Source organism: Triturus cristatus, chromosome 9 (genome assembly GCF_964204655.1).
Source record: "Triturus cristatus chromosome 9, aTriCri1.1, whole genome shotgun sequence".
In the NCBI taxonomy this organism is placed as follows: domain Eukaryota; kingdom Metazoa; phylum Chordata; class Amphibia; order Caudata; family Salamandridae; genus Triturus; species Triturus cristatus.
Genome location: NC_140592.1, coordinates 804,201,316 through 804,222,649, shown reverse-complemented (window position 1 = coordinate 804,222,649; position 21,334 = coordinate 804,201,316). Strand labels below are relative to the sequence as shown.

The 21,334-nt window shown below is 44.3% G+C and overlaps 1 protein-coding gene across 1 annotated transcript in view; it reads left to right on the top strand.

Moving 5' to 3' along the window:
• The window catches only part of ESR2 (estrogen receptor 2), a 557,334-nt gene that overhangs the window by 518,279 nt on the left and 17,721 nt on the right, over positions 1-21,334 (top strand). Inside the window, exon 8 of the mRNA XM_085626206.1 lies at positions 10,118-10,298. Within this exon, the coding sequence (XP_085482332.1) occupies positions 10,118-10,298 (181 nt within the window). The remainder of the gene's footprint in view (positions 1-10,117; positions 10,299-21,334) is intronic.

Genomic DNA, 21,334 nt, shown 5'->3' with positions numbered 1-21,334 from the left:
TGGGCTGTTACTCCCATTTCCTTTGGGATCAATTGCACAGCTGCTGCCAATGGTCCCGGAGGAAGCCAAGGCCATACTCTCCCAACCAATGGCGGATGGGAGTGACACAGCTAAGTTCAGAATGTGATGTTGGCTGGACAAGACTGACTCGCTAGGCAGAGCGGTTTCTTTGTCAGTGGCCTTATGGTGCCACGTCTGGCTGAGGACAACTGGCTTTTCAGGGGATGTGCAAGCATTGCTTATGGACATTCCCTTTGATGGCGCCTGTTTCTTTGAGAATGAGGCAGACTCAGCACTGGAGTCCTTCAAGGACAGCGGGGCTATGGCCAGGTTCCATAGCCCCCCCCCCTCAACTCAAGTCCACCTTTTGCTCCTTTCATGGCTAGGGGAGGGGTGTCCAGCAGCATCCTTACCTGCCAAGCCACCATGTCTTGCAAGCTCTCCAGCCTTTGTGTGGCCGAGGACTCGGTACCCACAGCCCCCTTGGATCAGGCAGACAGAGGCCAGGCCAGACCACCCCTGCCCCACCCACCACCCCCAGCAGCCAAAGTCTCCAAGCCTCTTTAGTTTACCCTTCAACCACCATGGGCAACCACTGGAGGTTGATAACATCAGACTGCTGGGTCCTCCAGATTGTTCAAAGGGCTACTCCTTCCCATTCGTGACTGCTCCTCCACTCATGCCATCCACTTGTGACATGATGACAGAGGACCGTCTGTTATTACTCCACCAGGAAGTGGTGTCTCTCTTTGCCAAGAGAACCATGGAGAGGGTACCATTACCAGAAGTATATCATAGTTGTTATTCCCGCTACTTTCTGGTGCCCAAGAAGGACAGAGGTCTCTGTCCTATCCTAGATCTGTGTCCTCTCAATTTCTTACTGACGCTCAAGTTCTGGCTGCGATCAACCCGGGATACTGGATGGTGACATTGTACTTGCTGGACTCATACTTTCACATTCCTGTCCTGCCTGCGGGTCATGGCGGGCTGTGAGTACTTTCAGTTTGCCATGCTCCCTTTTGGCCATACTAGCACCCCTGACTCCCTCTGAGACGCTTCATTTCATCAGAACAGTTTTGGACATGGTAAAGTTTCTGGCTTATCCTACCGAATGGCGGGTCCCAAATTCAGACTATGATTCTGATGTTTTAGCCTCTGTTCTGTGTTTCAGTGACACTGGCTCTGAGGTTGCTGGACCTTATGTTTTCCTGCATCCTGCTTGTGACACATGCCTACTAGTACATGCGGTTTCTGCAGTGGGAACTGAAGTTCCAGTGGGCGCAGCATCAGGGGAATCGCTCAACATGGTCCAGATCTCGGAGGGTACCGCAAAGGATCTGCAGTGGTAGTTAACAACCTGAAATTGGATCAGCAGCAGAGCCCTCTCCCTTACCAAACTGGATCTGATGATAGATGTGTCACTCCTGGGATGGGGCGGCCATCTGGGAGAGGTGGAGATCAGAGCCCTCTGGTTTCCAGCAGAAATCTGGGCTCCACATCAATCTATTGGAGCTCCAAGTGATCTGACTGGCATTGAAAGCCTTTCTACCCTCCATTAAGAGAAGTCTAGTGCAGGTGGTCACGGAAAACACCACTGCCAAGCGGAATGCAACAAACAAGGCAGGGCGGGGTGGTAGACCCGGTGTCAAGAGGCCCTACATCTTTTGACATGTCTGGAACAGCAGGGCATATTCCTGATGGTTCAACACTTGCCGGGCTCCCTGAATGCCGGGAGGACAAACTCAGACAATGATGCCTAGCGGATCACGAATGGCATCTCCATACGGAGGTGGTGCATGGTCTCTATAAGCCGTGAGGAGAGGCTTGATTCACCACCGCCGACAACATGCAAAGTCAATGGTTTTGAGAGGCTCTCGCTCAGGATGTTTTCATCTCAAGTGAAGCTCAGTCCTACTGTATGCTTTTCTGCCCATATCACTCCTGCCCAGATTTCTTAAGAAAATCAGGTCATCCGTGTGGCTCCAGACTGGATTCAGAGAGTTTGGTATCCTGAGCTCTTGAGCAGACTGCTACTTTGGGAGGATCTTCTTTCACAGCAGCAGGGGAGCGTTCTCTACCCAAACCTGTTGCATAGATTACAACTTCTTCAAAACTCGGCAGCCAGATTACTTACAGGGACACCTAAATTTGCCTCTGTTTCTGGTGACATTAGAAGACTCCACTGGCTGCCTGTTAAGAAACGGGTGCAGTTTAGGTCACTTTGCACCGTTTTTAAAGCTCTTCTCGAGAATGGCCCAGAACTTCTAAAGCAGCAGTTTAAGTGGTATGTTCCAAATAGACCACTGCGATCCCTAGGAGCTAAATTGGTAGCAGTTCCAGCCTTCAAAAAAACTGGCTGGGGAGGCAGGAGTTTTCGGGTGGGGGCAACCAAAGCTTGGAATGCCCTCCCATTTCAACTTCGTAACAACATGGATCTCATGGCTTTTAGGAAAGCCTTAAAAACCTGGATGTTTAATGTGTAATATGTGGTTTCTTTTTTGGGGAGCTTTTTTCAGGAGGTTCTTTGTAGATAGCGCCAGGACACCTTCGGGTAACAGTTTGCGCTTTAGAAATATTATAACATAACATAACAAACCTGTCAAAACTTCCCCTTGAGATTGAGCGGCGACAGTTGACAGCTTTCGTCCTTCCTCCTGAAGTCTGTAATGTCATCTCGGTAACCAGTCATCCCTCCACCAAGGCATATAGGCCTGCTGTTGGGGCAAGTTTGTGGCGTGGTGTGCAGAAAGACAGGTTTACCCCGTTTCTGCCCCCCTTTCTCTGGTCCTTCTGTTTCTTCTTTCTCATGCCCAGCAGGGCTCTGCGTTAGGCACCTTAAAAGGCTTTCTTTCTGCCATCTCGACTTTTCTGTGGTGGTGAAATCAGCCACCCATGTTCAAATTTCCTATTGTGAATTGTTTTTTGAAAGGTGTCCAACACATGTTTCCACCTTTACCCATAATCATGCCGAAGTGAGACCTAAATTTAGTACTCACCTTTCTCTTGTGCGCTCCCTTCGAGCAGCTACACAAGTGTCCTATGAGTCTCCTTACGATCAAAACTGCTCCATCGACTGGACCCAAAAAGAGCATTGTCATTCTACCTTGAATGCACACAAGAGTTCCTTGTGGATTATCATCTCTGTGTGGGGTATGTTGGAACCAAGAAAGGGAAGGCTGTGTAGAAATGGACCATCTACTGATGGCTCCTGCTTTGCATTAAAATCTGCAGTGCAGTGGCCAAGGGAACATTAAATTACCCTCATTTTAGTCTTTTAGTCCTACAAAACATATCTTACCCAAGTTAATAAAGGGCATACATACACAATTGGACCAATCTTCAAACAAACATAAAAACATTAAATGACATAAAAAACATACAAAAATACATAGGAAAAATACATATACAAGACAAGAATACAATCAAATCTCTGTTACCAATACCCAAAAAAATCTTTTTCTTTGGCTAGTGTCTACCCCTCTATTCTGGGCAATGCACTTAGAGGTAGTCAAAGTGTGCACAGAGGCAAAAGTGCCTTTTGTATAGCTCTCATGTGTCACATAAACGTTTTATAGAATTCATTCATTTGAAAACTCCTCCAAAGTGAATGTCGTCGACGCAGATGCGTTTCAGCCTTTGGATTCTTCTCGGCCTCCTCAGGACGAGGGCAATGCATATAAATATATATATGTATTCATTAATGCACATATCCCGCCTCTAAATTGTAAAAAGCATGCTGATGGGCGCAATGTCCCACCACCGTGGTGTAACTACAGCGTCACCCCGTGACGGAGTCGAGGAAAAATGTGCTATAAAATACCACACTCTCCTTTGAAGTGTCATTATTCACATCTAAACAAATCAAACAAAAATACAGACTGTCAATTCTGCAATGCAATTTGTATTGTGCTGCATGCAACAAGTTTGTATGTGACGCAAACCATGCATCCAACCACCAAAGCAAATACAAATAGAGGAGAGGAAAAGGCGGAAAAATTCTTAACCACTCACATCATCAAGTCCTCTGTGGGTCGTGAATATTGTGACCCTGAGTCTAATGCACCAAAAGGCGCCACAATCCAAAATAAAACCCCTTAAATAAATGGAAAATGAAAGATTTACAAACTAGATATGATGTCTTTCAAATCACCTCCCTTTCCACTTTTTCCTTTGTTTTCTCTTACATACTCTGCATATTGTCCTATTATGCTGCATTCCAATCACTTGGCAGCTTTAGCCAGGCACCTCTCAAACCTAGCTGAATGCAATGTGCTACCACACCGAAAACACACACTGTTCAAACTTTTAGCTTGTTCCACATTGTCACCTTTCCTCCACTCCTTCCTTTGGTCTGCAAATCGCCCAGTTTGTGCACTCTTCTGTCTTCCTTCAGACACGTTATTCACCACCTCCAACACTTTTTTACTGTGTTAATGTATCTCTAGGGCAATGCTCCAAAAGTTCTGCTTTCTTGACAATTGCCGCAATATCTTCGAGGTTCGCCTCACTTTCCACCCACAACCTCTCTTGTATAGGTTTGTTTTTTGCATACATCACAATTTGATCACGAAGGAGCTCGTCATGCAAATTCCCAAACCTACACAAGATCGACAACTTCTCAAAGACAGAAATATAGGGGCATATTATCAAGCACGGCGTTAAAATTATCGCCGCTTTAGCGGCAGAAAACTGCCGCTAAAGCGGCAATAATGGGCTTGATAATATGCCGCAGAGAATTCCAATAGAAGCCCATGTTGACACCAGAACGTGGGCTTCTATGGGGATTCTCAAGGGCATATTATCAAGCCCATTATCACTGCTTTAGCGGCAGTTTTCTGCCGCTAAAGTAGCGATAATTTTAACGCCGTTTCTTGATAATATGCCCCTTAGTCTTCAAAATTCTCATGCTTCTCCTGTTTTCTGTGAAAGAATGCATTCTGCGTTACCGTAATGCACACCATGGGTAAAAAGTGCTCATCCAAATTCTTGATTCACTTTTAAAATATCTATATAACCTCCACTCCTGTCAGGTTTCTGTAATTGATTATAAATGCATAAACCTTCCGGACCTAGGCAGTACACTAGGATTCTTTTCTTCCTCTCCACTGTGAATAAACCATTACTATCTTCCATGTTCACTATGTAGTTCAAGAAGTATTATTTCCATTCGCTCCACTGTACTGCAGGTGTCCCTGGAGAAACAAGGGGCATATTAGCAAGACCGGCGATGAAATTATCGCCGATCTAACCTGGGCTTCTATTGGAATTCTATAACGCAAATTAGCAAGCCCATTATCGCCGTTTTAGCGCGATAATTTTATCGCCGGTCTTGCTAATATGCCCCAAGATCTCTTTGGGTGAACTCAAATGTACGGGATGCACAACCCCACTGCTTGACGATACTGCAGTTTCGCTAGATGACATACTAGCATAGTACGAGAACTGTCCAACACCCAAAAATAACATTTAATAGTTTTTTCACTTACAACCCTGCATACATCCTTGCTGAAATCCTCTACGGTGCAAATTTTCCTGGTAGAACACACCTTCAAAGTTCACTATGCGACCTGCGCCCTGCCGATGTAAATATCAGACTCTACCCTCTGTGGACAATGAAGGGAAAACACACCAATCTGGTAAAATGGCAGGTAATTATCTCAGCATTTATCTGAAGAACGGTTGTTCAAAAGAGTGCAATTGAGTCCTTCCCGATGGTCCAAAATGGTTGCTGCACGTGGTTTTCACAGGGCAATAGAGCTTGTTTCAGAAGCATGCCTTACGTTGCTGCGCATTTGTTTCCAAAGGAAATACCTCTTAGCAGCACCTCACCAGCGGAGGGGAACGTTGCCAGCAAGGGCCAGATAACCTCACGCTGAAGCCTTCACACGCTCTTCAGTGGTCAGTGCGTACCAACGGGCACTCCGCTCTGACGCTTCCTATGGTAAATTCACACATTAATCACACTTGGCACACAGCTCCACTGATGTTCGCCGATAAATAAATACCCTTGCAAAGTTCTTACCCTGGAAGGTGAATCCTCATTCCGCACTATAGTGTAGTAACGAATATCCCATCCTCGTCGCCAAATTGTAGTAACGAAGGACTTCACGCTAAATATAATTTAAGATATATTTATTTAATTATGAATAATTAGGCCCACAAACAGCCGACACGAAGCGTGGCTGAGAGATCGACAGCTAGAGAAAGAATGCGAAGCATTTCGTGACGTCAGATATAAACACTGCCAGAATTCTATTGACGCGTCACAAAGGAAACAGCAAGGATGCAACTACGGGGTGCAACCCATCTACGCATTTGAATAACTGCGAGATACAACATATAGTTTTCAGTTTTATAAAGTAGGATCCCGTTTTATGGTTCAAATCTTTTATTAGCATTTTTAGATAAAACAAACAGTACTAGCAGCAGATCCACAACCACCGAGGGTGAACCACCCTGGGTGTAGCCTGACAAAGCAAAATTTTGTGCTGATAAACATTCCCCAGTCCCCCACGCTCCCGCCAACCCCCTCACCCGCACACAGGACAGTAACTCTTATATAATCTTAGATTCGTTCAGTGATCTGAGGGTTCTGAGGATGAGGACGCCTCAGACAGACGTTATAGCCGGAGATATCTTGGACACCTCAGTTCTCAAAATTCCTGCAAAAGCAGTGACACAAATGGGCTCCACAGGTACGAAAATTCGGAGCCCTTCCCTGCTAGAGACATGGTTATCATCTCTATTCCTAAAATGTGCCATAGCATGTGTAACCAGTTTGTGTGGGTAGGAATGTGTTTCAAGCCCCAGTGACTGAGAATGTTTTGACTGGCGCCCCCCAGTGCATTGCCTATCTGGCGTTCCCTTTAAGATTTTACGGGAAATGTGAGTGAGTTCGGAAGACCGAGCAGCATATAGGGCAGGAAGCGCGGCAGCTGGGTATCCAGGTGATTGTCTATGTCGTCTATTACCTGTGGCCAGTACTGCTGTAGCTGAGAGCAGTCCCACAGCCAGTGTGTCAAAGTCCCCCTCCCCCTGCAGCAATTTGCACTTTGTGTGGGCTTAATTCTGTGTAGTCTAACTGGAGTGGAATACCAATGTGTAGCTATTTTGGTGAGGATCTCGGTAAGGCCCGTGTTGTGGGCTGTGGCGAGCCCTGTATGAAATGTCCTCCCATTCCTTGGCGCTCAAGGTCAGCCCAAGTTCCTCCTCCCATTTAGCGTGCCCTGCCTTATATTTATGATTGTGAGTTTGCAGCATAAGTGCGTATAGCTCCGATATAAGGCTTTTATCCGATGTTTTGGCCAAGAGACAATTCTCTTTCTGGGTTAGATATCATTGTGCATTGGATCTGTTTTGGGTATGTGTAATCCAATGTCTGAGTTGTAGGTAGTCGAGTCTTTCGTATTCTGGTAGCCCGAATTCTTCACGCAGCTGAGGAAAGGAGAGAATGCCTTCAGTATTGAAGAAGTGGCCCATTGAGCGGCAGGTCGAGTGTCTCCATGTCCCGAACCCCTCCATCCCAGCTCCCCAGGGAGAAGTCAGGATTATCAAGAAGGGGGGTCAGCGGTGACGGAAAGGTAGTCAGACCAAGTTTAGTAGTGGATTGGTCCTAGGCGGTCATAGTGTCACTGGCAAGAGGTATAGGTTTGGGGGTCTATGAGCTTTTGGTAGAAAGTGGATCTTCCAGAGGAATGTGCCTGCAACTGCACTGTCATGGAAGAGCCAGTGCTTTTTGGACTCTGGACGCCCCCACTCCACTAGATAGCGTAACTGCACTGCCTTGTAGTAAAGATTTAGGTTCAGAATGCCCAAGCCTTCGGCCTCCGGGGGGGAGTTAACTCAGGGATTTCTTCATGCAAGGTTTCGTGCCCTGCCAGATGAACTGCACAATCGCGGACTGTAATTTAGCGATCATGCCACAGTGGCGGGAGGGGAAGGGTTCGGAAGAGATATAGGATTTTAGGAAGAATCGTCATTTTAGATGCCGCTATTCGCCCCAGCCAAGAGATCTGGAGGCGCTTCCACCTCCCAAAGTCCTGTCTGATTTGCCGAAGCAGCGCCTTGTAGTTCTAGTCTGCTTTTGCCTGGGTCGTGGATTGGATGCAAGGTTGATCCCCAGGTATGGGATCTCAGTAGTCCATTGGGTGGGGTGATAGTTTTCCAGATAATCCACCGCATGGGGAGGCATGGAGAGGTTGAGGGCCTGGGATTTCACTATGTTGATAGGAAACCCAGAAGCCAACACAAAGGATTCTAGCTTCACCAAGAACGTCAGCAGAAAGACAGTCGGCCTCTCCAGAGTCGCCAGTACAACATCTGCATTTAGACTGATAGAATGTTGGTCACAACCGGACGGCACTCCAGTAATATCTGGGTGATCTCAGATCTTCTGGGCCATAGGCTCCATATAGAGAGCGAAAAGCAGGGGGGACAAGGGGCATCCCCGTCTAGTGCCCCTGTGGATCGGGAAGGGGGTGGATGTGTACCCATTAAGACGGACCGTCAGTGTGTAATAGCAATTAAGATTTTGTGTCCTGCATTTGTCCCCAAATCTGAAGTGTTTAAGGACTTGTTCCAGGTAAGGCCAGTGGACTCGGTCAAAGGCCTTTTCTGCATCGACTGCTAATGGCATGTATTCCCTTGAGCTCTACTTGCCTTTTCAATGATATAGAGGATGCGTTTTGTGTTGTCGCTAGTTTGTCTTCGGAGGATAAAGCCTGCATGATCCGGGTCCACTAATGAGGGTATATGTGCGTTAAGCCTTTGTGCAATGATGCTCGTAAATAATTTTAGATCTATGTTCAACAGCGAAATGGGTCTGTATGAGCTGCATTGCATTTTGTCTTTGCCCGGTTTAGGCAAGACTATTGTGGAGGCTGCAAGCATCTGGGCAGGGATCGCTCCTGGTTCTGAGAAGGAATTAAAGAGTCTTGTCAGGATAGTTGCTAGTATTGGACAGAAGGGTTTGTAAAAGGCAGGAGAGTAGCCGTCTGGGCCTGGCTTGAGACGTGAGATTGCTGATATGACCTCCTCAATACGGAAGTCCCCGTCAAGGGACTCTGCTTGTTCTGGAGTAAGAGAAGCTGTGTATTCCGTCTGGAGATAAGGGGCGCCGGCCTCGGGGACTAAGGCTTGGTTTGAGTAAAAGTGTGAGTAGAAATGACTGTCCATCCAAAGGTATTAAATAAAAATGTACAAGTGTCATGCACTAAGGGAAGCCTGTAATAACCATATGAAACAGGGCTTGCGGAAGGGTGATGGTGTTACCATGTATCGCGAGGTATAAAATCCCACCTACCGCATTATTTATTAGAATATTCAAGCCACTTCCAAGACTTTAGCAAGGCTCTCCATCTCGCTCTGCTATATGATCAAGGAACTTCTCATTGACTTGCAACATCTTTATAGTGGGTACTCTATCTAATACATAAAAGTATAGGGAGAATTGTACACCGCAATTAGCCATATATCGATTTTGGTGGCAAGCGAAAGGAATCGATACCATGATATCCCCACAGTGACATGAAGGATTCAGCTGGAAATCTTCTCATGGCCGGGCTATGGTAAAGGGTTGCAGTACTTATTTCAGTAAATATAAGGAAGATAGAAAGGAGGGTAACACTATGTCATGTACTCCATTTTTTCTCACTGCTAAGATCTTAACGAATTTAAATCTACTGGTTCCTCAACCACACCAGTTTCTACAGTTTGGGTTCAAAAGATCCACATATTGCATTACCATCTTAGATTATGATGCATAAACATAATGGGCCTGTTTCACAAAGGGCCTCCGCACTCGTGGCAGGGGCCCGCACTCGTGGCAAAGGCCCCGCACTCATGTCAGAGGCCCCGCACTCGTGGCAGGGGCCCACACTCGTGGCGGAACCTCGTATTGCAGTTTCTCATTGCGGACGTCCCGCCATGACTCCACGCCCCCCGCCACAACTGCGTGGCCTTTGCCACAAGTACGGACGCTCTTTGGGAATCAGGCCCAATGTGTGGTGTCCAATGAAACTCCCCGGATGCAGATACACCCTTTTCAATGCCTACTTTCAGTACAGTGTGGGTGGACTCTATGGACAACTCATTAATTGACGTTTATTCTCTTGTATAGATATGATTCCTGTGGCTACTGCTTCAGAAGAACCAGAAGGCACCAGGAAAATACATCAGTTACTTAATGCAATCACAGATGGATTGGTGTGGATTATTGCAAAGAGCGGAATCCCTTTCCGCCAACAGTCTACTCGCTTGGCAAACCTGTTGATGCTGCTTTCTCATGTCAGGCATGCCAGGTAAAGTGCACTTCCGCTTGAATTGCTGTCTTCCATATTTTAATGTATGTAAACCGGGGTTCGTTTAGTTGTGTGTATGTTTAAGGAACAGAGGTATGCGCCTTGACTGCTTTGTTGTCGGTGGTGTGGGCTGCTGTGTATGAATGCGGTGGTGCTGCAGTACTGAAAGAGTGTAAAACCGATCACGTGATCTAGCAACACATGCTGTTGCCTGTGATTTTCTGTATAATACTGAGTATAGTAAAAAAAAAAATCTTTCAGGGCAAATTCGTCAGTTGGGGCAAGTTTGAGGCTGGTAGATGCTCTGGTCGAGTGACAAGGCAGCGGGGTCTGTCGGGAGATTTTCTGAGGAGGCATTCACTCGGGAGTCTGCTTCCAAACACAGCTCATTAAAACCGTGATGCAAAATATTAAACCTATACTCTAGGGCCAAGTTACTTAACATTAAAAAAGTATTTTTTTTTTGTTACTCTATGCTAATTGGCATCGAGGTGGTAATTAGCCCCACTTTGTGCTTTTGTGTGAGTCCTGTTTTCCTTCATTTAGTAATGAGGGTCTCACTGTCTTTTGTGGGTGCAAAAATCATTGCCCATAACTTTAGCAAAACGCCATTTGTGGTTTACCCTGCTTGCCATCGATAGTCATGCAACACAAAACATCTGAATGGAACCTCCTTTTTCTAGAACAAAACAGATGCCGCGAGGACGGAAACTGCTCAGCCGTGTTGTACTTTCTTCCCTTTCAGGGTTGACGGTTACATTTTTCAGCGCTTTGGTTTGTTCAGTGTTTCTCATTTTTGTGCCAGATTCGTGCACGCTGACCACTTATAACTTAAATAAAAGAAAAAATACGTTTTCATTTTGCTTAACTTTGAGAAACATTTTTCAGCATTTAGCTGTTGCCTCCTGTGGGACTATTACGGATTCTTGGCATTTCCTCGGCCTATGTGTTAATGACGCACACATTTGTCAGTAGCTTGGTAGGCCTTTTGGCTTTTACTCCAACTTATAAAAGGGCTTGAGCCTAGTAAAAGCGATGATGGAAATAGCGTGGGCTAAATCTGAGAATCATAAAGTGCTCATTTTCAAAAGGGATCACTCATGTAAGATTTCCAGTGGGTCAGACTTTCTTTTGTAATCTCTGTCTGCCAGCCCCTCCTCAGTCTGCGGCTCCACGTTCACAGGGGTAATCCTGTGCTCCCTGTTATCAAGCATTTTTGTCCATGCAGTAATTCCTGTTGGAAATGTGCTCTTTTCGTTGAAAGGCAGACCAGACATAATGAGAAGGGCTGCGGTGCATCCAGTGCAGTTCCTGCATATTATGCCCTATAAAATCATTGTGGAAGTGTGGCAGGACCAGCAGCGGAAATCACAACCACTTATGTTGCAATCAACGAGAGATCAGAGAGAAGCCATGTGTTTGGAAACGGGGCTCATCTAGTTGAGGGGGCCAACAATAATGTAGCTTCCCAATGTGCAGCAGATGCAGTGGCAACGGGTCCAAGTGGCTGCCAGCACCCACCGAACGCTGATTATTGCTGTACTTTAGAACCCAAACAACAGTCAGAGGTCCATTTAACCTGCAGTCGGTCAGCAGCGGCCGGTGAAGGTAAGCGCAGTGGGGCGCGGCGCGGCAGGGAGAGGGGGATGTCAACAGATGACAGAATATGGCAAATACAATAAATAAAAAACTCCTATTCCTCCCTCCCCTCCCCCCTCCTTTCCCTCCTTATCTCTTCCCCTCTCTTGTTTTCCTTAACGTTAACATTTTCTTAAAAATGCTTTTTGGGTTCCTAACATTTATATTAGCAGTGTTAAGGTTTTTCACTGAATTTCTGTATTGTTTCAGTGTATGCTAATATCTCCTTTTTGTTATCAAATTCTTCAATAAAGCTTTCAAACATAACAAAAAAAACTCCTATTCCGTTGTCTGTTGACATCCCCCCGCAGCCCCCAGCCCCACCGCACTTACCTGCACTGGCTGCTGCTGCAGTCACTTGAGTCTGAGACTACTTGGGGTCAGGATAGGCCACTCAATTGCTTAGAACTAAAAAAGTCCTTGAAGAGGGTAAGACGAGAATGACCACAGTACTCCAAGACTAGAATGTGCATACCCCTCAAGGGACAAACCTAGCCTTTAGGTGTTGGAGCACATTGCAGATTAAGCAAAGTAGAAAATGTCATTCCCTGGTGTGGGTTGTTTGGCAGTTCAGACCTTTAGGTGCCTACAGACTGGCTGCGACAGCAGTGTACTGACTGGTAGAATCATCATCATCATTGAGATGTACTTTATAAGATATTTGCGAAAATAAAGGTTTTATGATGCTGATTGGTAGAATGCGTGCAGATCTCTGAGTGAGGTCCAGTACCAGGTGGTAGGGCAGGCAAAGAAAGTCCAAAAATAGGTTGAAGTTGATTTTCAACAGTAGCTTTAGCAAAACTGTTCAATCCGAGCAGTGTTAAAAAACATTTCAGTAAACTTTCTAATCTAGGATAGATCACCACCACAAAATCCGAAGATGGAGGGCAGCCAATATCTCAACTCACTTCTAGCCCACCACTACCGAAATCAGATGCACCTACAGGTCAGATTAGCGTCACAGGATTGGTTAGCTCATTGAGGACAACAAGGATGCAGATCCTGGGAAAGAGTGATTGGTCCTTGTGTGTACCTTTCAAAATCTTCGGCCAACTTGGGGGCATTCTGAATGATATTCCCTGTCATATTTATTGAATGGAGACAGCAGCAGGCTCTGCGGATATCTAAGTATACTCATGTCTCCTCATGTCCATATCTTCACACGTCTCCCCAATTTTCCATGTCTCCCCTGTGTCATGGGCAGATTCCATCATTAAGTTACTGCGTTCAATAGGTTGGTGAGTGCAAGATCGGTCAAATCCACATCAGCAAATCCTTGCTAATACATGGTTTATTTCCACCTTCGCCTCTACAAAGAGCCGGCGGCTAACATCTGCTAAAGATGCCCTTTCTCCAGTGGGGAGGTTAGGTCGAGTGGTAAATGTGCCAGCGGCGTGAATTTAGTTTAGTGCTTGATGGACTTTTATATTAATCTGTCCACAGTAAAGCGCTCTCAGGAGAGCATGGTTATACAATTCATGATGCAGATACCTAAAGAAGCCTAGGTAATGGTTTTAGCTGATGTATCAAATGGCGTATGCTGCCCAGAGACAAAATGTGCAATATCACTCAATTATCTATTATAAAAATGCCTTTGAAAGAATGTTATATTGCTGTCCCAAAGTTTCATTGCTATCTACAAACTATAACCATTTAGATGTAGTTGTGATATGTGTGTACTGTGGGAAAATAAGTATCCCCTAAAGAACGCCGAAATTGACCACCTCATGACTCATCAGTTAATGAAGGACAGCTTATTTTGAACCTTTATTTCTTTAATAAGAATCAAGTCAAGTATATATTTTAAAATAAATACATATATGTACATACATTTTATTATATTGTATATATGTTATATATATATTAAATTACATATATACAATTTCTATTCTGAGTGGGTTACCATCCGATCTACCTCATGAATATTAAAAAGATGGGTTCAAATTGAGACTTACTCTGATTTGATGCCACTACAAGGCTGGTGGCCTGCTGGGGTCAGCAGACCACCATGGGCATGGGCGTGATTGCACTTAAATGAAGTAAACTCTTTTTTTTAAATCAGACCTTTTTTTCTTAAATGAAACGGACCAGCGCTGGAACACTGACTACTTTTTTACTTTATTTCACAAAGGACGATTCTCTTTCAAAAATGGCTTACAGCCCCAATTTGGGAGATTAAAGGGCTTTGCTAATTCTTTCAGTGAGTGAACTCCCATGAAACCAAAAGCATTAATACAGCCATGAAGGTATTGAAATAAAAACGAAGGGCCATGTTTATCATTATTACTGGCAATGCAACTCAGTAAGACACCTTGCTGCGCTGCATGAAAGGAAGAAGACTGGAATGAAACATATCTACCAAGGTATTGCGCATTCCTGCTCTCTGCCTGCGCTTGCTCACAAACTGCTGCCTAATGCCAACGCAGGCACCTTTGCACCATGGTTCAAGGGTGCTTGTGTTACAGGCAGGATTGTTTTTGTACAGGAAGGAACACCTCCCTGCAAAAAATCAAACATCTAAGGTCTTTTCCTTTTTCTTTATGTGCTGCAGAATACAGCACATGTAGAAAGCAGAAAAACGAGAAAGAATACAGATATTTCACCTCGTTACGCCTCCCTTGGGAAGGCGTACCATTCTGATGCATTGCCAGGTCTACCTCTCACGGTAAATTTGGGACAGCTTCGGAATCCATCGGTCGATTCATGAGAACACCGACGCTCCACCCGTAGAATGTCTCCTTGGGGTAGAGTAACGCAAGGCAGTGACTTGTACTGCATTGCGTTACTCCAGATTTACCATGCCACCAGGCTCCGCAAGGTGGCCTTGGGTGGCTTGGTAAATTCCGTTCTAGGTTGTGCGTCACTCTGCACCCCTTGCACGGCACAAGGGCGAAGCACAAATTTTATAAATATGCTCCTAAATGCAGTTTCAATTTGCATGCAACAGACCTTTGTAGTTGGTGGAGGAAAAAGAGAGTTAGCATTCAACAAAACAGTTTAAATTTGTGTAACCCATTTGGCCACACAAGAAGGACCAAGAATCAGTAACTAATGTCAAAGGGTTTACTGCAAATTAGCGATCGATTCAAATCCATGCAAATTAATCATTGATCAGATACAGAATTCCTAAAGGGCGTTAGTCTATAAAGTAAATCCAGTTCAATAGCATCACAAACTGACAAGCACAGCAGGAGCCTAGACTGATAAAACTACCAGTATGGTAGAGGTGTTGGAAAGCCGATTAATGCAGATCAAAGATGCAATGGAAGAGTTGGTTGCCTTCTTCTTGTGCAAAAATTGACTCCTATTCATCTCTGACACATTGGTCATGAAGATAGCCTTTTTACAGGTGAAATATGAAATTACTGCAAGGGACTTGATACGATTGTGGGTTTTGTCAATCTCTAAGTGGCGCAACAGAGCAGAATATATGCTTATTCGTAAGTTAAGTCTGCCAGATCCTTTGAGGATAATCTGTGCAAGTTTTTGGAATAGCCCTTGCAACGAGGTATGTATGGGGTGCTGAGCTAGACTAGCCAGGTCTCCTCTGGGGAGCCGATGTGTGGGGTTTAGACGTGTAAGCTCCAATGTAGTTTGCAAGAGTGTTATTTCATCTCATTGTTTCTTAGCTTCTCTCTTCTTTCTCTCTTTGGCCATGGTGGCCCTTTGTGTTATTACAAGAGAACCTAATTTGATTGAGGATATGACTAATATATGATTTTCTGTAATTTGGCGGTTTGTTTGGATGTGAAATGGAGAGTTGCTGTGTTCCATAGTTTTGCTTAATAAACAAATTGAAATATCAGTATTTATTCATCGACACTCAAAGACACCTATGATCGGAACCCAAAACTACTGGCTTCTGGCACTGATAATCATTTGGAACAACAGAACTGAGACATTAAAGCTCAATTTACTGCTTCAGCTTGTAAAAAAGTAAGATGTATCCTAAACATAGCCAAAATAGTCAAAGTATTGCACCATACATAGGGCCAGATTTATCAAATAGTTGCATCACCCTTGCGCCACACAATGGAGCGAAATGGAGACGCAACTACTAAGTTAGATTTATCAAGCCACACAAGGCCCTTTTGCGTTGCCCTGCATGACTTTATAAACCTAGAGTAACGCAACGCAGCTCAAATTGCTGTGTTGTGTTGCTCTGCCCCAGGCAGTCGTTCCATGAGTGGAGCATGGGTGGTACCACAAATCCATCTATGGATTTTGGCACATTCCAAGATTTACCAACAGGGGTAGACCTGGGAATGTATCACAATGCTACGCCTCTCCAGGTGAGGCGTAACGAGGAGAAATATCTCTATTGTTACTTCCTCTATATATGTGTGCTAGAAAGAGGACAATGCCTCAGAGGATTGTTTTTGGGCAGGAAGGTGCCCCTTGCTGCACAAAAACAATCCTGCTTACAACGCAGGGCAAGGGTGTCTGCGTTGGCGCTAGGCAGCACATTGTGCGCCAGCGCAGGGAAAAGACAGGAATGCGGCACATAATGTTAAATACAGAGCATTCCTGCCCTTTTCCTATCGCACAGCGCAGCAAGGTGACTTGCTGCGCTGCATGAGTTTTTGATAAATGTCCCGACTAATTCGTAATGAGACACTAGATTCCAGCAATGGTTATCAATTTTACACAAAGGACGAACAAGTAAGGCCCTGAATGGTTTCACGAAGAGACTCCAAACCCCCTCACTTGTGGGGATTATCAGCGGCGGCCAGTGCAGGTAAGTACGGTAGGGCAGGGTGGGCGGCAAGTCAACAGACAACAGAATATGATTAATGTATTTATTTAATTTTCCCTATTCCATCGTCTGCTGACTTCCCCCCCTCCCGCCCGCCACGCTTACCTGCACAGGCCGCTACTGGGGATTATACTCTTATGCCCTCCCTGTGTATACCCTCCAATCCGCAAGTGCCATCTTATCTGCAGTCCATCACCCCTCCATTGCTTTGGCTGCTCCCCCAAAAAGAGTCTGTTGAAGGATGAGGAATAATGGGGAAGCGGGACTGGCATCACTTACTGAGTCCTTCACAGCACTTTTAAGATCTCCCATCTAATAATGACATCTACGTTGCGTTGGCGAGGGAGCTTTTATTAATTTGCACTCGACGTTGATTCTTCTGTGCTCCAAAAATGGGAGCTCTCTCATTCTCTGAAAGATTTAAACATCTCTAAACTTTAGTTCACGCCTAATAAAAAGAATTCCCTAACAGTTCCCAAGTATCTCTCACGTCTGCCTAGTTTCCCTCTAAATGACTCCAGGTCATTGAGAATCCCAGCATTTCACTCTTTCTTTTTCTGTACACAATTACGGGCCTCTATTCTGCCCTAAGGACACCATTTTTGCACCACTACTATGATGCTTTTGATTTCATTCCGGCAACCACTCATGCCAGTTGGTCCCCTTGACAATTTATAGATAAATATTATTTTTTTGGTCACTGTCCCATAATTTACAATGATCTGACCCGTGTCCTTTTATGTTTAGTTTTGTACATTGAGTCGCGACCACCCCCGCTAACAACATGGACGAAGAGTGAAGACTCGAGTGCACCTTAGAATTGTACAGAGGGATATATTGGATGACGTATTGACAACCTGGCCTCAAACATGTCATTGAGACTATGGGACAGATGCACTAAGAATTGATTTGCAATAAGTGGTTGCAAATTACGCACCTACTTTTTGCAAATTAATTTAGAATTTGACATCCAGCCTATGTTCAATTAGGTCAGTTTACAAAATCACTATTCAAAGTGGGCCGCAGTTCGACGTCACTCCCCTCAATAGTATTTATTTGGTAGCTCATAAATTGTGATTCACTCTGATTGAATGGTATTACATGGATGGTAGCCTGTTGTGGTGACCAGAGCACCATGGCATGTGATCGCATTTAATTAACTAAAAAAAAAAATACAGCCAATTTACCTAAAAGAAAGGAGTCTGTTTGGAAAAAAGGGTACAATTTCAAAAAAGTTTGTTTAAGAGTTGCCAGCATTCCCCTGGACCACTGCCTCTACCAGACAAACTGTTTTTTTTTAATCCACAAATGGGAAGGGGTCACCTTAGAATATCCTTCCCCTTTGAAAATGGATGAACTCCTTTGATTAGTGGAAAACGTTTTCATGGATTATGACCTAAATTGAAACCTCACAGTTTTTGAGATTTGGTATGCATTTGGTATGCATTTTAAAATTGATTTTGTGATTCTGTAAGCACTTTCTGCACTGCACAATGAGCTAGTTACTTAAAAGGCATTTATCAGTTGTAAATTCTGTGAAATAGCAAATCGCTGGATTTGCGACTGCCAAATGGCTTCCTACATCTGATCCATATATTTATAGCATCTCCTTAATATTGTTGGTTCCAGATTTATCAATATATGTCACAGTGCAACACAGCAAGACAACTTGCTGTTCTGCATTAAATGGAGAGGGCAGGAATGCACCATGTTTATCAAGATATGTCCGATTCCTGCTTTCTCACTGCACTGGCCATGGTGCAGGGGTGCCTGCATTGCAGGGAGTATTGTCTATGCACCAGAGGGTCACCTTCCTGTACAAAAACAATACTTAGAGGATTTTTCCTCTTTCTATGTTTTCTGCAGAATGCAGCACACTTAGGGTCCTGATTACGAGATTAGATGTTATTTATTGCACATAATAAATAAGGATAGCACGGGTAGAGCTTTTTATCATGTGTGATAAATAACACCTATTATGAGTTTGTGAGGAATAACATGCAACTTTTGGTGTTTAATGCACTAAAATCTGCTTGATACAATAAATACCGTACAATTTCCTCTGTGAAGTTTCGGAGGGTATAATCTGCCTCAATTTACCAACAGTTGAAGTATTTAACTATTGCGTTAATTACAGCCAAACTCGGAATTTCAACACTTGCATAAACAGGGGTTTATGCAGGGGTCGGAATTTACTGGCACACTCATAATCAGGACGTTAGAAAGAGGAAACAACCTGGAGAAATAAAGATAGTTCTTCTTATTGCACCTCTATCGGGAAGGCATACAATTTTGACAAATTCCCAGTTTTACTTTTCTGGGTAAATCTGGAAATGTGTCAAAATACATGGATGGATGGGTGGGAACACCCAATTACCACCCATGTAAAACCTTCCCGGCACAGTGTAACGCAAGGCAGCAACTTGTGCTGCCATATGTTACTCCAGATTTACAAAGCCTAGCTTGGCCACGCATGGTGGCTTTGCGTATCTTGGTAAATCTGACTTAAAGATTGCATTGCCATTGCGTCACCTTGTGGGATTTACGGCCCTTTAACAAATCTGGCCCTTAATATCTTATGAAGACAATAGAATATATTAGAAAGACTTCAGCAGGCAGGAGAATTTTTATTCATCCATCACTTTCGTTAATCTTTGTAGCATGGAGCCTACTGGCAATGTTGTCCAATCTGAGGAAACTAGCATGTATGTAATTTGCCCATTAAAAAACAAAACTTTCATTTTGGGTCACACCACACGGCATCAGTAAACTCCAAGGACCTATTAACTGGTGTCTAGACTTAGATGCAAGAAGTGTTTCTGCCACACAGGCCTGCAGTGGCAAATGAACATGAAGAGGAGACATCCAAAGTCCTCCACATTCAGCATGCCTCATTTTAATCCAAAATCCATCACTTTTGGCGCCATCCACTGCTGAAAGACCCCATGTCATGTTTTCAGCAACATCTGGCCAAGGCATTCTGCAGCACACATAGAAAGAGGAATAGGCCTCAGGGAATTGTTTTGTGCAGGAAGGTGTTCCTTCCTGCACAAAAACAACCCTGCATGCAACAGAGGCATCCTTGAACCATGGTGCCAGGGTGTCTGCGTTGGGGCTAGGCTACCAAAAGGGCGCTAGCGCAGGGAAAAGGCAGAAGTACACCATATTGACTTAAATAATGCGCATTCCTGCCCTGTCCCTGTTGCAGAACAGCACAGCAGGGTGACTTGCTGCGCTGCACTGCCTAACAAGTTCCCAAATAGGTCCCTAGGTGCGCAAGTTGAAATATACGTAAAATAATATAATTGCACTCACCTTTGTTCAAATAACTTTTCAGATTTTTTTTTTGATGTTGCCTCTATCCCAGAATGTGTTCTGATCTTAGATTTCTGTTGCCTCTATCCCAGAATGTGGTCTGATCTTAGATTGTGACCCAGCCCCTTTCACCATCAGACGGAGTCAATATACTGTGGGCTGTACAGTTTCTGGTTGCCTGTTCTTCACTACAGTCAACTCGCCATTTTATGTTTGTTATTATTCTTATTGATCTTGACACATTGTTCCTCACTTGTACAAATTGATCACTGCGCTGTCTTCACTATTGTTGTGCAACCAGATATTCCTTTTAATGATATAAATGTATACAATCAGTAAATCCTGAGCGAGCATTATTTTGCCCACACGGTAGCCTATAAAATAAAGGGTAGCTCAATTTCTAAGTGGATTCCTTCTCCAGAGCAACGTTAGAGTTCTGTCACACGTTTGCCTCTCTCCTAACCTAGGACAACAACCACAAAAATTGTCCATGGATAATATGCACAGTTTTTCTTTTTAAAGCAAATGTATGGAAAGATGTTGTCAATCTAGATGTAACATATACAGTGCTTAATATGTACCGGTGTTAGCTGATGCTGAGTGTCGATATGCATTCTTGGATGTCGGGACACATTGGGGCATATTTACAATAAATGCCGTTTTATAACTTCTATGTGTGCTGTTTAATGCAGCACACATAGAAGTTGCAAAACAGCATGTTTTTTAGAATGATTGTTTATGTGCAGGAAGGGGGACCTTCTTGCACATAAACAATCATAGGCAATTTGCTGTTTCTATGTGTGCTGCAGCACACATTGAAACAGCAAAAACGAGGAAAAATAATGCATTTTGTTTCGCCTGTTTAAGACCAGGTTTTTCCTGGTCTTAATTTTGGCACTGCCTCCTATTTACGCTGCCCTTGTAAATAGGGGGCAGCGTCAAAATCAATGGGTGTTGAGGTGGAACGCCCAGAGCTACACCCACTGCCCACCCCTTTCACGCTAAGCATAGCTTGAAAGGGGCCTTATTTACAAGGCAGCATTAAGCCACGTTAAGTGGCTTAATGCTGCCTTGTAAATAAGACAAAGCCCATTTCGCCACGGAAACGTCACAAAAAGTGATGTTTCCGTGGCGATAGGGGCTTGTACATATGCCCCTAGGCGTTTCAAGCTAAGCCACAAATAGATGTGTTTATAACAGTGAATCTCAAATTGTTCCATGTCAGGAGATAGCTCTTCCAGTCCTATGTTGTTCCTTGCTGTCCGATCACCTTTTTTACTTTCCCCATTTGTTATTGCAATGTAATAAAAGAATAAGAAATCTAAAA